This window comes from Coenobita brevimanus, chromosome 77 (genome assembly GCF_032717465.1).
Source record: "Coenobita brevimanus isolate Jiangsu-jjx chromosome 77, ASM3271746v2, whole genome shotgun sequence".
NCBI classification, from domain to species: domain Eukaryota; kingdom Metazoa; phylum Arthropoda; class Malacostraca; order Decapoda; family Coenobitidae; genus Coenobita; species Coenobita brevimanus.
This window is the reverse complement of record NC_137030.1, coordinates 588,129-607,005: the sequence shown is the minus strand read 5'-3', so window position 1 is coordinate 607,005 and position 18,877 is coordinate 588,129. Positions and strand designations below refer to the sequence as shown.

General features: G+C 41.9%; 1 protein-coding gene across 1 annotated transcript in view; it reads right to left on the bottom strand.

Moving 5' to 3' along the window:
- Positions 1–18,877, bottom strand: part of Ehbp1 (Eps15 homology domain containing protein-binding protein 1) — a 120,736-nt gene that overhangs the window by 70,962 nt on the left and 30,897 nt on the right. Inside the window, exons 8-17 of the mRNA XM_080279124.1 lie at positions 17,005–17,154; positions 14,585–14,792; positions 12,199–12,277; positions 11,071–11,282; positions 10,504–10,679; positions 9,961–10,160; positions 9,800–9,840; positions 9,467–9,650; positions 8,263–8,423; positions 7,572–7,659 (exon numbers count right to left, since the gene is read on the bottom strand). Of these exons, the coding sequence (XP_080135250.1) occupies positions 7,572–7,659; positions 8,263–8,423; positions 9,467–9,650; positions 9,800–9,840; positions 9,961–10,160; positions 10,504–10,679; positions 11,071–11,282; positions 12,199–12,277; positions 14,585–14,792; positions 17,005–17,154 (1,499 nt within the window). The remainder of the gene's footprint in view (positions 1–7,571; positions 7,660–8,262; positions 8,424–9,466; positions 9,651–9,799; positions 9,841–9,960; positions 10,161–10,503; positions 10,680–11,070; positions 11,283–12,198; positions 12,278–14,584; positions 14,793–17,004; positions 17,155–18,877) is intronic.

The following is an 18,877-nucleotide window of genomic DNA, read 5'->3' as shown; positions in this document are numbered from 1 at the left end:
TATCACTAACTCTTGCCATGCCCTTGTAATCAATCTCATAACGGCAGAGGGCATACTCAAAGTCATGTCTAAGGATCGGAATATCCCCGTGAGACTCGAGTGTGAAGACTCTGCGAGTGACGGCCACTGCGATTATCTCGTGTATTTTCAGGATGGCCTTGGCACCAATCCCAGGCGTTAGCTCAAGTTTAAATATCCTATCAAACCTCATTGGCTTCTGCATCACCTCCTCTGCTGGGCCTTTAATTTCCAGTTCTAGGGTAGACTCCTGAGTGTGGTTTATAGGCACTGAATCTCTTAACTCTTGTGTCTGGCCTTCTGAATGGCTACCAAAGGACAGAAGTTCATAGGTAACATCAGCAAAAGGATCCTCGTCTACCTCGAAAGATGATGAAATGGCCTCATCCTCCCCAAAAGGTGTGACACTTGCATATACCTTAAACTCCTCATTACACTTATCGTCATCGAATGGAGTCGGGCTGATATTTACCCTCAATTTGACGTTGGCCCCAAACCAGACATTCTCATACCCACTGTCCCTATTACTTTGTGGCTTGTTTGGGGTGCTAAGTGACCTCTCTGGGCTCAGCCTGTGGGACTCCTGGGGTCTCTGAGGTGGCTTTGGGTGATCCTCGAAAGAAACCCACATCTTCATGGCCTCCTTGAGCCGTCTAGGAGGAATAGGAAGGATGTTTATGCCTGGCTCGCCAATGTCAGCATCTATTCCCGATTCCCTGTTTTGGTCGCCTGTGCTTGGGTTTTGGAGGTGAATTTCAGGTATATTTTCATTATTTATTTTCTTTATTTTCTCTATCTCACTGCTGGTATCCATGTTCTCAAGGCCCGATATACCAGTCTGCCATTCATTAACATCTGTGTCATCCTTAGTTCCCAATGGCCCTCCTTCACTTCTGGTGATTTTCTCTTGGGCAGTTTTGTCATCTTTTTCCCATGCAGTTTCTCTCTCCTGCTTTTCTTTACCTGGACCATTTTCACCATCAGCTGCTGCCATCTCTGTTGCTCTAAGAGACCTATTAACTGTTTGTGATGACCCTTTATCTGAGCAGTCTACATCATCAGCTTCTTTAGTTGCTTCGCTTTTCAATCCACTTTCTTTTGCATCACCTATCAGTTTACAATCATCATTATCAACAGTTCCCTCTGGCACAGCTATTTCTCTATCTTGCTGTTTCTCTGACATGCTTGCACACTTATCCCAGTCCACATCCTCAAACTTGGCCCATGGGGAGAGAACAAAATCTTTAGGGAGTGTCTGGGAGTGGTCCTGCCAGGCCGTAAGCGCCCTGGTCTCCTCTCGAGAATCTACGGGTGTTCCAAAAGACCTGCGTGCAAAATTCTCTGCATTCGTCTGTGAGCTGAGGTTTGATGAACTTGCTCCTTTTCGCGTTTTTTCTCCCTGTTTGGCAACACTTGAAACTGGCTTCTCCTTTCTCCTATTCTGAGAAGCTGAGGCACTAGGCTGTGTCTCTGGATTATCTTTTGACTGTGGTGCTTGTGATGAATTGGATTTTCTTTTGGTGTCCTCCTGTTTTCCTTTTGGAGTACTCTTTGTGGATTTATCTTTGTTGACACAAGTTGATGATGCGGCTGCCTTAGCACCAACTTTGCTGGGTGTAACCTTATTGGTATTATTGGAATGTTGGGTAGGTTTCTTTACTGACCCGGACTTCTTAGACTTATCAAATACTGCAGGATTTTTCTTGGATTTATCTGCTGTGGAGGGAGTGGATTTTTGGACAGAGGAGGAGGTACCTTTCTTGGCATTTTCCTTGGAGGACTGGGGAGTTTTCTTGAACTTTTCCCTAAGGTTGGTGAAGGGTCCTTTCTGCTTAGCCTTAGCTGTCTGAGGATTGGTCTTAACTCGACTAGGGAGCGAGAGAGACTTGGGGTCATTAAGATTTGGACTGGAGGTCTTTTTACTGGTCCCTTTTCCCAATAGTGGCTTTGTTTTCTTTCTAGTTGGACTGGGGCTCAGATTTTCCAACCGAGCGTATGAAATGTCACTTGCTTTCACCTCCACGTCTCCCTCCGCTTTGCCAACCTCGCTAGCTCCATATCCCATTTTCTTTATCTTTCTCTCAGGTTCTGAGGAGATCCTGCGTTTGTTCTGTATGTTTTTCTTGGCATCCGAGATGTTTGGGATTCTTAGTTTGTCTGTTTTGGCTATTTCACCATCTTTAGCTTGACTTTTCAGCTAGAAGGAAAGGAAATAAGACATGGGCAGGGAGAGGAAAGGGGAAAGTAAATGTAAAATTATAAAGTATATTAAAAAGCTCATGTAATTCACTCATGCTTAAGGTAGTGTAAAAATTAAAACCCTTTTGATAATCCACCACAAATAACACATGAAGCTCCAATCCACCACCTAGAACACAGATTGTACTCAGAAAAAAAAAAAAAATGAGTCACTCATTAAGGAGGCTACCAAGCAACTCTTCCTTACTAACTTACTCTTCTTTATTATGAATAAAGAATATATAGCTCATCAATATTCTCTTACATGTTATTTATGCTACTGGAGTCAGTAATACCAAATTTCAAATTCCATAACATAGATTATTATTTTTCAAAATAAATTGGTAAGGTAGACATGCTAGAAATCCTCCTAACTCCACCAAAATACAACCCATTTACTGTACATTAAAAGGTCATTTGTTTCTTCAATTTAAACATATGGTCTAAAGTTCCTTCTTATTCTCATATCCACACAACAGGTACCAGCACTGGGGTTGGGGTAAAACTCTGAATGGACTCACTAATATCACTGTTTCGTTTCTGGGCAGTGAACAGACAGTGATGAAGCAATTCTGTACTTCACTGCTTCTATACTCTATTCACTTTAAATAGGTATTAAATTGTCATCTCTCCATCTTGAATCTTGAGTTGTAAGAAATTAATGCTAGAAGATGGTGCTAGTCACAAAGAAGTGCTATGGAAAAGATGTACAGACATAGGACTGTCTTATTCTGCTAATGAGCTAAAGGAAATGAACTGCAAAATGATGATAATCTCTGTCTAGTTAAACTGAATCATCTATAAATGGATATAAGATGGGAGGAACTTTTGCCCATAACCTTAGAGCACATCGATGGGACCCAATCATTCCACATCATCTTTGCAGCATACAACAGTCAAGAGAACCTTAGCCAATACACAGCTTATAAGAGGATACACCAAGCCATTCATTACACCCCTTCAATTCAGTTACATATTTTTCATTGGCTTCTTGCTAGATAATTATATTCAACTTTGGAGACCTTTCCAACTGGAGTGGGTATGTAGCCTTTAATTTCCCTCTTTCACTGCAGTAGGATTCATAGTCTCGTCAGTAGAGGAAGCTCCCTAACATCCTTTCCTAAGAGATTTATTTTGTTTGCTACACCCTACTGTCCTCTTCTGCGGTATATAAAATCATAAATCCTTCCAATATCACCATACTCTGCATATGTAACATACAAAAAGATATTAACCAGCTATATCCAAAAATAAATTGCTAAGGAGGAGGTGTTAGAGAGCTTCCTTAACCAACAAAAATATGGGCCAAGGTCTCCCCAAAGCTGAAAAATATCATCTGAAAGATGCAAGAATAAATAAAAAATAAACATCACAGGACTGAAGAGGTTACTGCAAGAGAGACAGGGAGAGAGAGAGTAACTTTCCCAAACAAAGCTTTGGAAACATGAACAAACCTTGCATACAAACATGAGGAATTATGTTCAGATTCTAAAGTTCACCTAATGTTGAATGGATTTAATTAAGCCATTCATTAAAGCAACAGAGACAGTGGAAACACAAAGAAACCTTTCAAACTAACATGAGGAAATATGCTACTGTCAACAGAAATTTACCAAGCCATTCATTAAAGCAGGAGACGTGGAGAGACAGAGAGACATGGAAAGAGAAACAGAGAGACAAAGAGACATGGAAAGAGAAACAGACAGACAGCGAGATAGAGTAACTTTCCCAACTAAAGCTTTGGAAACACGAACAAACCTTGGAAACTAACGTGAGGATTACTAAATAAAGATGGAATATGAAGACCTGAGACATAAGCACTAAAGGGATCAGCCAGTAACACCAAAACAGTATATTATATCTAAACAATGATCAAAGCTTCATCCCTTCACTATATTCATGACCTACTAGCGCAGGATGATTTTATTCAGTTGGGGAGAGTGCCCCTAACCATCAGAGCCAGGGAGTTAAAAAATAAACCTCTATACATACACAGAAGACTCAGTTCAAGACTGAAAGCTCTCAGGTACCAACATCAAAGCAACAAATAGAATTCCAACAGCAAAACAGCAGAGTTGAGGGGAAACGTGCAAAACGATGACATTACAACTGATCTCCCATTACCTCCAGGGGTTTAAAAATAAACTCTACACAAAGACACAGAAGATACAGTCCAAGACCAGAAGCTCTCACATACCGTTCAAGTACAGGTATTCAAGCAATTAAGAAAACTCCAACCAGCCAAACACGGTGGAGTTGCAAGGAGACGTGCATAGGGATTATATAACAGATCTCCATTTACATCCACAGGGTTAAAAGCTCTACACAAAGACAAAGAAACGCAGAGATTGGAAGCTCTCGGATACAAATATCCAAGCTATAAACAAACTCCAACCAGCGAAACACAGCAGAGTTGAGAGGAAACGTGCAAAGGGATGATATTTAAACAACTGCCATTTACACTCATGACTAGGGGGTATTTTTACATTTACTGGCAGAGAGAGAGAGAGCTGCTGGCTATTATTTACAAGCTTCTTAGAGGAACTTTTGCTTTTCCTTGTACAAAAAGGAATGGCATTATGCATTAACTTTCGATAAGCACTTGATTAATCTTTTCTTATTATATTCTGCATTCATTTTAGTACCAGCTTATATATTTACATTCCATTCAGTTAATCAGTGCGTACTTTTACTCCTACTTTTGCATACATCTCATGCATCATCCTTCTCTTATTTCCTTGGTGTACTGTACTGCTTTCAAAGCCTGTTGAGGTTTTTATTTAATTTCATTGTTCTGTGCAGTACTCCTACATGGGGATCTCAGTCAACCAAGATAAGGGATATGTCACCAAGCAAAAAGTAGATACACAGAGATAAATACAGAAAGACAGGATGGATGTCTGATATTTTTACATGCCACCATTAACTCTTTCTGCACGATGATGACTCTCTGTATCTGTTCCTTGACTGCTTGCCTGAAGATATTTCTTTAGATCAGAAGGGTTTCCTACTAGTAAGCAGGCTACTGGAGGTTATATCTAACCTCTCCAATTCAACAAGTCTCTCTGAAGTTCAATAACATCCCCTGGAGGCAGCAAGAATTGTATAAAACCAGGCATGCATCACCATACACAAAAAAGTAAAAAATAAAATCCTTTTTATCAATTTAGGGAGTCCATTCCTTTTTGCACATTTATGAGCACCGCCTCACCTTCTTAACGGGACTCTGCCTTTCCCTGGTCACCCCCTGTTCCTTCCTAGTTGGGGAAAGATCGAGGAGGCCTGGGACCTCTTGGGACTCGGATGGGGAGGCCTCGTAGGGCGCGTGGGAGGAGGAGGGGGGGGAGGACGGGGAGCTGCTGTTCCTAAACTGCCATGTGTAAACACAGATTGACTAGTGTAAACAAAATGCTTGCAGAAAAAAAAAGAAACTTTCTTTACTTCAGCTAGGCATAAAAGTGCCATCTCTCCATCTTGAATGCTGAGCTATTACACGAGGCTAACACTACAGTATGGTGCTAGTCATGACAAAGTGCTACTGAAAGGATGCAGGGCCATAATGTAGTCTAATACTGGCACTCAGCTAAGGGAAATAGTCTGCCAAACCACAAAAACCTCCATCAAGTTAGGGTAAATTAATTATATAATGAAAAAAAAAAACAAGAAAATGCAACTACATACTGATTGGCTAATGCAAAATCTGAGACTGACAAATGCTGGTACTGACCAATGCTGGGGCTAACCAATGTAAATGGGGCAAAAAAGATTCACTAGTATAAAAGACAAACTAAAACTGAGACCAACCATTGTAACTACAGACAGGATGGGAAAGACTGCCACAGAAGAACACAATTACCAAAAAATAACTACCAGTATACTATGTCCAAGGCTGTGTCCATATCAAATACTTGCTGGTGTGGGTGGGAATCTAGCATCACTGTAACCTTAATGTTCTTGCCCACAATGACCTGCGTCCTGCAGGGACACTTGTGTGGGCCACAGTAAAGCAAAGCTCCCACCCACACCTGCCTACATCTGCAAGCATTTGGTGTAGACATGGCCGTGGACTGTGACAAGATGGCTCCAGATAATGCAACTCTGTCTAATAAAAGACAATTGTTTACTAGACTCAATCCAACAACAAAGAAATACATCTATTACCAATACCATACAATACATACACGAGACTGAAACACAGCCCAATATCACCAAATACTAAAAATGGCAAGTGTCATCAAACATATCATCATCACCACAACCATCCTGACTTCTCTTTTCCCACTATAAACAACAGACTGGAACAACGTAAGTGTAGCAGTAGGCTTTAGTTGTGACCCAAAGCTCATTTAAATGTGAACCAGGTAGGCTGCAGAAGGAAGCTGCTCTCCCACTGCAGTACATCATCTCCTTATGGGGGGACAAGAAGGAGACTGAGGGATGTTTGTATCACCAGGCAGTAGAGCAGCCTGGTTATATTGGTGCCACCACATGAAGGCATCCCTCTCCAGCACCCATCACAGTGATCTTAATTTTCTGTGTAGGACTATAGCCAACCAAAAAGTACAAAATAATGGATGAATACAAGAATCATCACCACAACAACCACCACCACCACCATCCAGACCCCTTTTTCCAGCTAAGGATGGAGTGAAATAGGGTCCAGAGAGCAAAAAAAAAAAAAAGCTTGACAGTGAGATACTAACCAAAGTCTGCCCAACTGAATGAGCCACTGTCTCATTCACTCACCATTCAAACCACTGGAATCCTGGCTCCACCCAAAAGGTCAAAAAACATTCTGCATGTAGCGTCACACACCAAAACAGAACGTAATAAAAACATCCACCTTCGCCAAAATACAACGCAAAACATGGCAAAGATAACACACAAACAAATGAGAAAACATACTCAAATGTGATGTGGGGCCATCAAATGAATCTTCAAAAAGACAAACATAAAAACATTACTCATTCATCATCCAATCTTTCACTAAAAAAAAAAAAAAAAAAAAAAAAAAAAACACAAAATATTGAACAAACACACAAAAACAAACATGGTGTGACTGTATCAAAATATTCCTCAAATACACAACATAATAAAATCATTCTCCTTCACCAATAAAGACCCCAAAAAGAAGACAAAATAAGATAATAGACAAAAATGTAACAATAAACATAAACAGACATGATGTACGACTACAAAAACAAATCCCAAAATATAAATATAATAAAATATCCACCATCACCAAAAGACAACCCCAAAATACAAACAAAATACAGTAATGGACAAACATAAACAAACATGACATGAGACTGTACCTCTTCGGTGGGACTCTTGGGTGACATTGAGCGTCTGTTTCTGTGTTTGTTGATGGCTGAGTCATCACGTTCCACACTGGCTTGTGGGCTAAGGGAGGAGAGAGCAGAAAACTGGCTATATTAATACAGATTTTACTATCATCCTGACATGAGAGAGAAAGAAAATGTAATTCAAAATTTTAATGATTTTACTGAATACATTAATATTAACTATCATTATCATCATCATAACCTTCAATCCCACCTAAAAACAGGGTGAGGTATAATCCAGTGAGCTTTCCAATTTCATAAAATTTTATTAACTGCTACTATTCCTAATAATAATAATAATAATTCATTCATTCAATCATAATGTAATCCAGTGTTGCCCCATGAGGAGCATTGGAGCCCAGGGCTAAGCAAGCTGGTCCTGACATTTAAGATGAGGGTAACCACCCTCACTCATCCCTGCGTGGCATTACGTGAGCAATAAACCCCAAGGATATAAACCTGCACTGGTTCAGTCCGATTAGAGCGCCTTAATTACCCACCAAACCACCAGGCACCAAAATTTGGTTATATGGTTATCACTCAGCATAATAAATGGTTCCTGGTGTACAGGAAACCATTCAATAACAGTAATAATAATAATAATAAACACAATCCTCCTCAGCCCCACCTTCCAAGCCGCTTCTCCTCCCCTCTCACTGGCGTTGACAGGTTTGGCTCCTGCGTCTCCTGCCTTGTAGTGGCATCGTCATCCTCCTCGTCAGATGCAAATGGGTCCACCAGCTGTTTGTGTGTCATCAGTACTGGCCGATCACCACCAACACTACCGCCACCACCACCACTACTGTTGCTGCTAAGCGATGCCTGTGAATGGAACAATATGCTGTTCTTCACAAGTTATTGCCAGAAAATTGAGGATATGGCTGAAGGGTAAAAATAATTCATATTAATACTCTCATTCTTTCTAAGTCACAGGGGGATCTAAGCTTTAAATGTACAACTGTCCTCTGGGCACCTATGGGTATGTTTGACTCATGTAAGTTATGCTCTTAAAAAGAAAATAATTAAAAAAAAAAAAAGTACAATTAATACATCTGGAACTACAGAAGATACTCTGAATATGAGAAATTCCTGAGAACCTGTATTATGGGCTTTGACAGCTGGACAAATACAGTATAGTACAGGACTGGGTGGTGAGTTGGAAAGGGGGTGGAATGAGACAGTGTTAAACAAACCATTAACCACTGTAACAGTGGCAAAGCCAGACAGTGCCACAGATAACATCAGCCACTCTTGGATTATGCTTGACCAGTCCAGTGGCTACTCTAAATTTCCAGGGGGCCCAGAAATGACAATGATTAGGTGGCTATGTAGTGCGGCCTTGAATACAAGGCCTGGAAGGATCTAGGACTGCGACTAAAGAGATGAGATGAAGAATGGGCTTTGAATGTATTGGTGTTGTCATGAGGAAGGGTAGACAGAGATGATATGGGCATGTTATGAAGATCAAGGATGATAACTGGTGTGAAAGGTGAGAAGTGTGAACAATGAGAGTAGGACTCCGAGATGCAGACCAAAAAAGACCTGGGCAGAGGTGGAAGAGCATAGTCTCAGGGGTAAAGGACTGAACAGGGAGGCTGCAAGAGACTGAATAGACAGGTAGACTATATATATATATATATATATATATATATATATATATATATATATATATATATATATATATATACACTGTATATATATATATATATATATATATACATATATATATATATATATATATATATATATATATATATATATATATATATATATATATATATATATATATATATATATATATATATATATATATATATATAAAGACAGGCAGATAGACAGTAATGAAGGGTACAAGAATTACTTACAGTGGAGTTCCTCTTCTCAGCCCTGGTAGGAGACAGAACCTTGTTTCCAATCTTAATTATCTCTGATGTGATGGACTTGGAGGAGGCCAGGAGACGATCTTTGGCAGAGGGTGGAGTGGGGGTCGTATTTGTTCCACCTCCTCCCCCACCCTCAGATACAAATTCTCCGCTTTTCCTTGATGATCTGGAAAAGGCAATGCTATCATCATCATCATCATGACCTCTCTCTCTCTCTCCCTCTCTCTCCTTACACCCAACCTCATTTCTACCTCTCTACATAGTCTTATTTCCACTCCCTAGCCTCCCCTTCCCTTTCCCTTCACATATACATACTTTTGTGAGCCCTGGCTGGATTCTGAGGGGTGTCTGGGCCTCTCGCCATCAGAGGATTGGCTTGATCGTCGTTGGTTGAGTGCGTTCTTGTTTACTTCCCCTCGGTTAGTGTCATTGTGCACCCACGTGACATCACGTTCGTTGATGTCATGCTTATTCACACCATGGTTCAAGTCCCGCTCATTTACATCAGGTTTATTTACGCCACGTACACCGTCGTTTATGTCGTCCTTCTGGTGGTGGTGACGTAAACTGAGGATGTCCTGCTCCTCGTCCTCGGCTGAGCCAGGGTCCAGCCGGCCAACTGTGTACGAGGACTCAGCTGCTGTGTCCCCTATCTGTGCCACCTCAAGCTCGTGACCTGCAGAGGAAAATTACATATATTACTACACAAATTGAATCATCATCATCGTCATTATCACACTTTTAGCCACCAAAGTATGAGGTGAGAACTAAGCAAAACAAAAAAGACACCTCTGAAAGCCACACCCATCATTGCAGTATTCTATTGTGGCAGAAATATAGATTTACTGGTAAAGCACAGTATTCCCCCCCCCCTTCTCATAGGTTGGGACCAGAAAGCAAGAAAATTTTTTTGTACAGTTGACAGAATGAAAAATATTCAAGGTGCACTCAACTAAATGGGCCAAACTCTCATTTCTTGAAAATTCAAGTTCCTGGAATCCTAAACCCAAGTGACTCACCAGTAAAGTGTGCCCTGAGTTGGTACAGATAAGTCATAACAGCCAGTTTGTCTGGGATGGTGAGTATAACCATGTCCTGAGGTTCTATAAGGCGAGTCACGCCCAGACGCTCGCCCGCCTCAAATGCCTTCTTGCAGTTGCCTTTCACATCTTGTGCAGATAAGCTATCGTAGTCACTGTGCAGGAGAAAGAATGTTTTTGTATAATTACTACACCCAACACCATCATCATCATTTTGTTGTTATCATCCATCACAGTCATCATCATTGTCATTATGATTACCGACAGTAGATTAAGAGAACATTGCATATGTATAACCAATCTTCCTCTTCAAATGGTGCTGAGGGGTGCCTTTATGTGGTGGTACTGACACAGCTGGATAACTCTGCTGCTTGGTTATGCATGCACCTTTCAACTCCCTATCTCCTGAAGGGGGACGGTGGACTGCAGAAGGGGGGCCAACTTACCCCTGAGGTCTACTGGATTCACATTCTGATGAATCTGAGGTTACAACTACAGTAGCATCATTATTTGTCAAAACCTTTACAAACAAAAGACAAGACTAACATAAGATCAGGTCTGAAGTGATGTATGATGGCACAGAAGGCAAGACCATTCCTCCACGACGTTGTCATGTTGGTAACCTTGACGCCACGGTAACCCTTGGTGACGGTCTGACACCATGACAGCAGGTCCTGGCCTGGGGTGCAGCCTCCACCACTGTCACGAACCCCACCACCACCATCCTTCTCTCGGTGACCAGGTCTGGGGGACCCCATCTACAATGAAAGAATGGGTATGCCGTTTCACTTTTATTTTCATATTTTTCATATATAAAGGCTCCAAATGCATGCATCCATCAACTTGGTTAACTAATTGTTGTAATAAATATGTGTGAATTAAGTCTTCAAAATACAGGCTGGTACATATATAATATTCCTCTTTCACTTCACTGGGTGATTTATCATGTACTGTGGCAATGGCTCAGCAGTCTTATCAATGTCTGTCCTGCATAATTTATTCATTTCCTACTCCCACTGTCATGTTCACACCCATATCAGCAGACTGAGCCATCCCTGAAATACGTAAGATACCACCAGGTGAGTTACTAGCACAGTGCTACTTATGGACCATCCAGTATGTACCGAAGCTACCCCTGAACAACAAGAAATATATGGGTACAATACACCACCAGACACCACCATCATTCTCAAACTGGCCAAGTCTGGGGGAGTCTATCCACACACACAAGGTGGGGAATACTATACTGAATATCTCTAAATAAGTCTCCATTATACATCCCACTGAGGAATGCTATAAATATAAGACCAGTCAACTGCAGAGATCTGATATGTGTTCCTATAAAATGAGTCTACTACTGTATTACATACTGCCAGTCAGTCAATAATTAATTACATATTTATGGTCTGTCAGCTGTTTGCCATGTGGTGTTAATGAACCAAGTCAGATGCTGATATATGGGGAAACTGGAGATGAATATCTGCCATGGACAGTATTTTAAATCCTCACAACAAGCAGCTGTTTTTACTTGTCTTCTGATAAGGCAATAAAGGTGTCATGACAAACAATAAATAACTAAATACTTCTATCAGTAAAAGAAAAAAAAAACACCCAAGTTCAAGGTCACTGCATAAATTCCTATACGATAGAGTAACAATAAGTGTGGCAACTGACGTGTGTGGAGGTGAGGTGGAGGGGCTGGAGTGCTCTACGGTCATCTAATGTCCTCCGCTTCTCTCCTGCCTCCGTCAGTCTGAAAGAAAATGAAAGAAAATATTAAACAAGTGAGAAAACTGAAGACAGGTTGAACATGAGAAAAATAAAGTCAGAAAGCATGAGAAAATGAAAAGTTATGTCAGTGAGAAAATGAAAGCAAGGACAGACAACTAATACACTCTTTAGTTTGCCATAGTGAGACATACACATCTTAGTTTCATCATCACTACTGTCATTATCATCATCATCATCATCATAACCATCAAGACCCTAACCTGCCTATCTGAGAGAAAATAATGAAAAATTTTATATGTAATACAGTACTACTAACAGCCTGCCACAGTGCAATACATTCCTATCATCATCATCATCATCATCATCATCATCATCATCATCATCATCATCATCCAGCCAGGGAAAAATGCTGTGATGGACATGAAAGAAATAAGGAGAGGAATGGGGATTGGAGAGGAGAGGACAGGAGAGAAGAGGAGAGAAGAAAATACCTAGGCAGAATGAAAGAGAGAAAGGATGAAAGGGAGAAAAGAAGGGAGGAAGGAAAGAAAGAATGGAGGGTGGAAAGAAAGGATGGAGGGTGGAAAAAAAAGGAGGTTGTAAGGATGGTGAAAATCATATACAATAAATGGACTATACATCACTGTCCATGAGGAAGGAGACTGCAATATAGTTTAAAAATATATTTGTATGCAGCACGGCGTAATCATTCTCTCTCTCTCTCTCTCATTGGGCTGTAGCAGTTGGGGTAATGGTAGATGTGGAAGGTGTGATAGAAATAGTTGTGGTAATTGTGGTAACTGAGATAGTGGTAGCTGTGGTTGCAGTAATGTTGGTAATCAGTCTGCCTTACCTTAAAATCACTGGTGGTAGTAATAATGGTGGTAGGTGTGGTAGTGGTTGTTGTGGTAGGTGTGGTAGTGGTTGTTGTGGTAGGTGTGGTAGTGGTTGTTGTGGTAGGTGTGGTAGTGGTAATTGGGAAAGGTGTGGTGGTGGTAATTGGGGAAGGTGTGGTGGTGGTAATTGGGAAAGGTGTGGTGGTGGTAATTGGGAAAGGTGTGGTGGTGGTAATTGGGAAAGGTGTGGTGGTGGTAATTAGGGATGGTGTGGTAGTGGCAGTTGTGGTAGGTGTGGTAGTGGTAACTGTGTAGGTGTGGTAGTGGTAACTGTGTAGGTGTGGTAGTGGTAGCTGAACTAGTGGTAACTGTGGTAGGTGTGGTAGTGATAGTTGTGGCTAACCCTGGACACAACAACAGACTGACTCACTCACTCTCTTACTCTCTCTTTTTCTCCTTCTCCCACCCTTCCTCCCTCCTCTCTCTCATTGCTCTCTTTTTCCTCCCCTCTCTCTCTTTCTCTGACTCACTACATTCCTCTCTCTCTCTCTCTCTCTCTCTCTCTGACTGTCCATACTCCTTCCCCGTGATTCACTTTCTCTCCCTCTCTCTCACCACGTGTGTTTGATCCCTCCATCTCTATCTCTTCTCTCTCCATCCCCCCATCCCCCCCCTTTCTCTCTCCCTCTCTCTAACAAGGAAGTCTACAGAGACAGGAGATAGTGGTCATGGTGGAAGTTATTGTTGATGATGGTGTAGATTTTGGTAGTTGTCATAGGTGATGGTGTAGATTTTGATAGCTGTGGTAGTGGTGGTGGTAGTTTTGGTAGTAATGTTAGTCATGATTAGTGGTAGTGGTGAGGTGGTTGATGTGGTCATATTGGCAGGTGGTGGTGGTGGTGGATGGTCAGATCAATACTGGAAATTCTGCAGATATGAAACGTGGGATGCAGGCTGACCCCATCTAATACTCACATATGTTCTATAAATGACTATCAAAAGCTGAGGTTATACTGTACCGCACTTCATGAAATAAGATTTACAGTACTGTATGTACATGGCCAATTGTGAAAAGAATGAGGAACCTACAAGGTGGCTGTGTGCCCTGGATGGAGCTATGCAACTGTGGCATCCACCCAAGAGCCAAACCACCTCATATTTCCCTGCACTTCACTGTGGGAGGGACCCAAGTCTGACCCTGGTGAGGTGCTGTCTACCACATGGGGGCACTGGATCCCCACACAGAGTATGTGCTGTACAGTACATGTAGGATGGCTCCACAGCTGCTGCTGCTTACTTGTGGTTGATGAGTCTGCTTGGCCAGACAGAACAGGGTTAAGCAGCAACAACAACAACAACAACAACAACAACAACAACAACAAATACAGGCATCAGAGTAGCCTGTTAAGTAGTGGTGGTGGTGGTGGTGGAGGTGGTGATGGTGATAATGATAATGATGATGATGATGATGACTATAACAATGCCAGACTCACCCCTCCTGGACGGATATAGTTTGTTGCTGTGGCTTAACGTCATCACCCTGTTCACTGGTGGTGGTGGTGTCGGCTGCGGTGGTGTTGGCAGTGGTGTTGTCGGTGGTGTTGGTAGGGGGTGAGGTGGAGATAGCCTGGGCCTGCTCCTCCCCCCCTTCGAGTGTGGCAGCATCCTCCTCAGTCTCATCGAAGGGATTGAGAGGGGAGTCTGGGGTGACAGGGATGGTGGGGGTGGGGAAGGAGACAGAAGAGTTGTATTAGAGTAGTTCACCACATTTACAATGATAATTACCTACACCTTCATTTCTATAAAGAGAATCTACTAACTCTCTTTCTATATACAATTTATATATCATAACTACCTTTGCATCTACTGCACATCTCCAATGACCAGATTATTTTACGTCCATCCCTTATATCTAAAGAGAGAGTGAATCAGTCTACTGTGCAGAATTAACAACAATATCTACCTGTTTCAATGAAGTTATGTATTTTCCCATCTGAGTAACATTTGGAAAAATCCACCAAAAAATGTATTATCTACCTACAGTATATAAATGGTGCATCTATCTTTCATATATGGAATGAATAAGTAAACGATTAAATGAGTGAATGGATGAATGCTCTATTTAACCATCTCTTCACTCTAGAATAAATGAATAACCAGTATATGGCTGCCTATGAAAGTACTAATAGATACTTAAGGGCACCTAAAACATCTAATTATACATAAAACAAAGCCAAAATTACACAAAATAATATTAATCCATTACCACCACCATGGCAATCCATAAAGGCATTAAAGAGCAAACACAAGTGAGTTCAATGGCTTAAATTACTATACTTAAATATAAAGGGTGGTCCTTAACTAGCATTCCTCTAGAAACTCAGCTGGCAGTTTATTTACTTATTTTTTAAAATGCATCTGACTCTGCATATACTTTTTTTTACTGTCCATTCCCTGAGGTCCAGCAGTCCTCCTAGGTATCATATATCTCATTGGCACTAACATCCAGTGCCTATGTTATGCTAGGACTGTTTCACACAGGTGTATTGGCTGGGGTGTTTTTACGACATAACAACGGGTATTATGGTGGACCAGTAAAGTTTACTTTAACAAATTAAAATCCTTCAACTGTTATCTGCCCCAGCTGGAATTCAAACTTGCATCTACTGGGATAGTAAGCCACCTCTCAACAGACTCGGCCAGTTTGCTGGTGTGGGCGTGACTGTGGCAGTAGGAACATAAAATAACATACAGGAGAAAAGTTGGTGGTCTCCATAACACATAAACTGAGGGTGAAGGTACGGCAGCTGAAATAGGAAATGAACAGTGACGCACAGCAGACACTGATAACGCTGACCGAGCCATTCCCGCAACACACGAGAAATCAACCAGCGGAGTGGAAGAGAAGTGTTATATATGGACCACCCTGCATACAAGCTGTCTGGGTTAGTAAGGGAAAAAATGAACTACTGGATACTGTACCTGTATTCTGTATCTACCTGTATCTACTGGCAAGAGTGGGATGAGGAGTGAGAGAGCAGAGAGAGTGGATTGAGAGATGGAGAGAGGAGAGGTGAGAAAAGATTATGGAGGAGGAGAGAGAATGGGAGGAAATGATGAGTATAGGAGAAGAGGAGGAAGGAGAGGATAGGAGAGAGAATGGGATGTGAGATGGAAAGAGGAGAGAAGGGGAGAGAATATTGAGAAGGGGAGAGAATATTGAGAAGGGGAGAGAATACTAGGATACAAGAGAATGATATGAGGAAGAAAAGCAGATGGGTGAAAATTAACAGAAACTGGAAGGAAGAAAATATGTGACAAAATCTCAACCATAACTCACATCATGTCTCTCACTGTCCCTACTGTGAGAAAGTGGACAGAGAAGCAGGAAAGTGGAAAGAGAGATAAGAGAGGAGCGAGAGAAGACAGCAGAAAGGGAGAGAAAAGGAGGTGGAAGGGAGGAAAGTGGAAGAAGGGATGAGGGGAGGATGAAAGTAGAAAAATACAAACAAGGAGAGTAAGAATAAGTTGCTGCTGTTATTGTTTAACACTGGTTGCCCTGGCCAATCAGACCCAATGACCACAGGTAAGCAACTGCCTCTATGGGACCGTTCCAAATGTATGGTACGGTACAGTACAGCACCACGTAGGGATACAGCGCACCCTTGAGGTAGACAGCACCTCACCAGGGTCCAACCAGGGTCCTTCCCATGACAAAATACAGTGAAATATAATGAGGTTTGGCTGCTGGGTCGATGCTCACCCAAGATGCACGGCGCCACCACATGCAGGCTAGTCATCAGCACCAGTAATAACAAAATGGATTGGCAGAACCCCTAAAAACTTACACTACCCCCCCTCCCTCTCTCTCTCTCTCTCTCTCTCTCTGTGCTTACTGTGAAAGTGTATGTACCTTGCAGTGGGGTGGGCGTGGGGGTGGGCGTGAAGGGGGAGTGGGGCGGTGAGTGGGCAGGGGGCGGCAGTGAGGCAAAGTCGTGGTCGGGCAGATCCAGAAAATAGCCGGGAAAATCCACTGTGGGTTCATTTAGTGCGGGAGGGAATGGGCGGGAGGTAAGCGAGAAACGGTTGGCAATGGATGGGAGGTTGGCAAAAAATGGTTGGGAGTAAGAAATGGTCAGGGAGTGGATGGGGAATAAGCAAGGAGTGGACGGGAAGCATGTGGACGAGTACGTAAGAAGTAAGCAAGAAATGGTTGGGAAATGGGGGGGGAGAGTATGCAAAAAGTGTTCAGAGAGTGGGGGGGGGGGAGTCAAGGAGTGGATGGACAACACAATTCACAATGGAAGGAGGTAGTGAAGCAGGCAGGGAGGTAGACAGAATGCGGATGGGTAGGAAGGGGAAGAGGAGGAGAGAATTTAGGCAGACAAAGATTAGGTAAGGGGCAAAGGACAAGAATCATATTGGAGGAAAGAAAAGGAAAGTAGGTGGGAAGTGCAGTGGAAGCGGGCAGGCAGATGTGGGTAGGAATTAGGCATAAGGAAGCAGGAAAGGCAAGGGTGAGAGGCAGGATGCAAAGGTGTAGTTAGGGTGAGGAAAGCAGCAAGTGAGAGTGGATGGGGAGAGGGGAGAGATGCCTGTTAATATCAGCATTACTATTAGTAGGCATATAAGCAATACACATACACACACACTGGCATTAGTTATACACAGAACTATGTGACTAGGTGCACACACACAAATAACACATTCACAATCACACAAACACACACTCAGTTAAAAGTACACAGCTTCTTTGTGATTTGGTGCACAAAAACATACACAATAAAAAGCACACACACACACTCGCACACACACACACACACACACACACACACACACACACACACACACACACACACACAATCAGCTGTACATAACAATAACTATCATGATATAGAAATTTAGTACAAAAAGTCCCACCAGTCATTTCCTCAGTACAAATATGGGTCTCTTAATGAATCACTCAGTCAATTAGCAAACTTACTAATGTGGGTTGCTAATTACTGAACCACTCAATTTTACCATCAGTTAGTAGGAAAATTACCAGCACAGTCAGTAAGCAAGTCAATCTACCAGTGATCCAATTAGAGAGTAAATCAGTCCGTCTCTTAGTAGAAAAAGTCAGACAATCAATCAGTCATTAAGGTAATAAGTCACTCACTCAATCAAACTGAGGTAATTAGCCAGTCAGTCAATCAATCAATAAGGTATTTAGCCAGTCAGTCAGTCAGTCAGTCACCCACCTGACATAACTGTAGATCTATACCATATACAAGTCATCACTCAGCTGACAATTAAGCCAGTCAGACACTCAGCTAGTCTGTACAGCAATAAACCAATGTGCTACAGTAGATCAACAGTTAAATTCCACACCACACATTAGACTGCAGTAACACACACACACACACACACACACACACACACACACACACACACACACACACACGCAGGTGGATGGCCAATGATTTAACATACACACACACATAAACACTTGCACAGTGGAAGCAAGCAAGGTATATATCGTCACCCCCATAAAGAAACTGCCTGTCATTTTTCGGCAATTTCTGGATTTTTGCCTACATCAATTCTTCATTACATGGTGCACGTATTGGTATAGCTGCCTTTGCCAGATCTAGGGTGTAAGAGGTCTAAAATGCACCTCAAGTTTCTGCCTAAGCCATTGAAAATTAAGAAAATGAGACTTTTTTTCGATTTCCCGAAAAGTAGAAAAAATGACTTGGCTTCTTTATGAGGGTGACAATATAAAATAGTCCCATCAACACTAT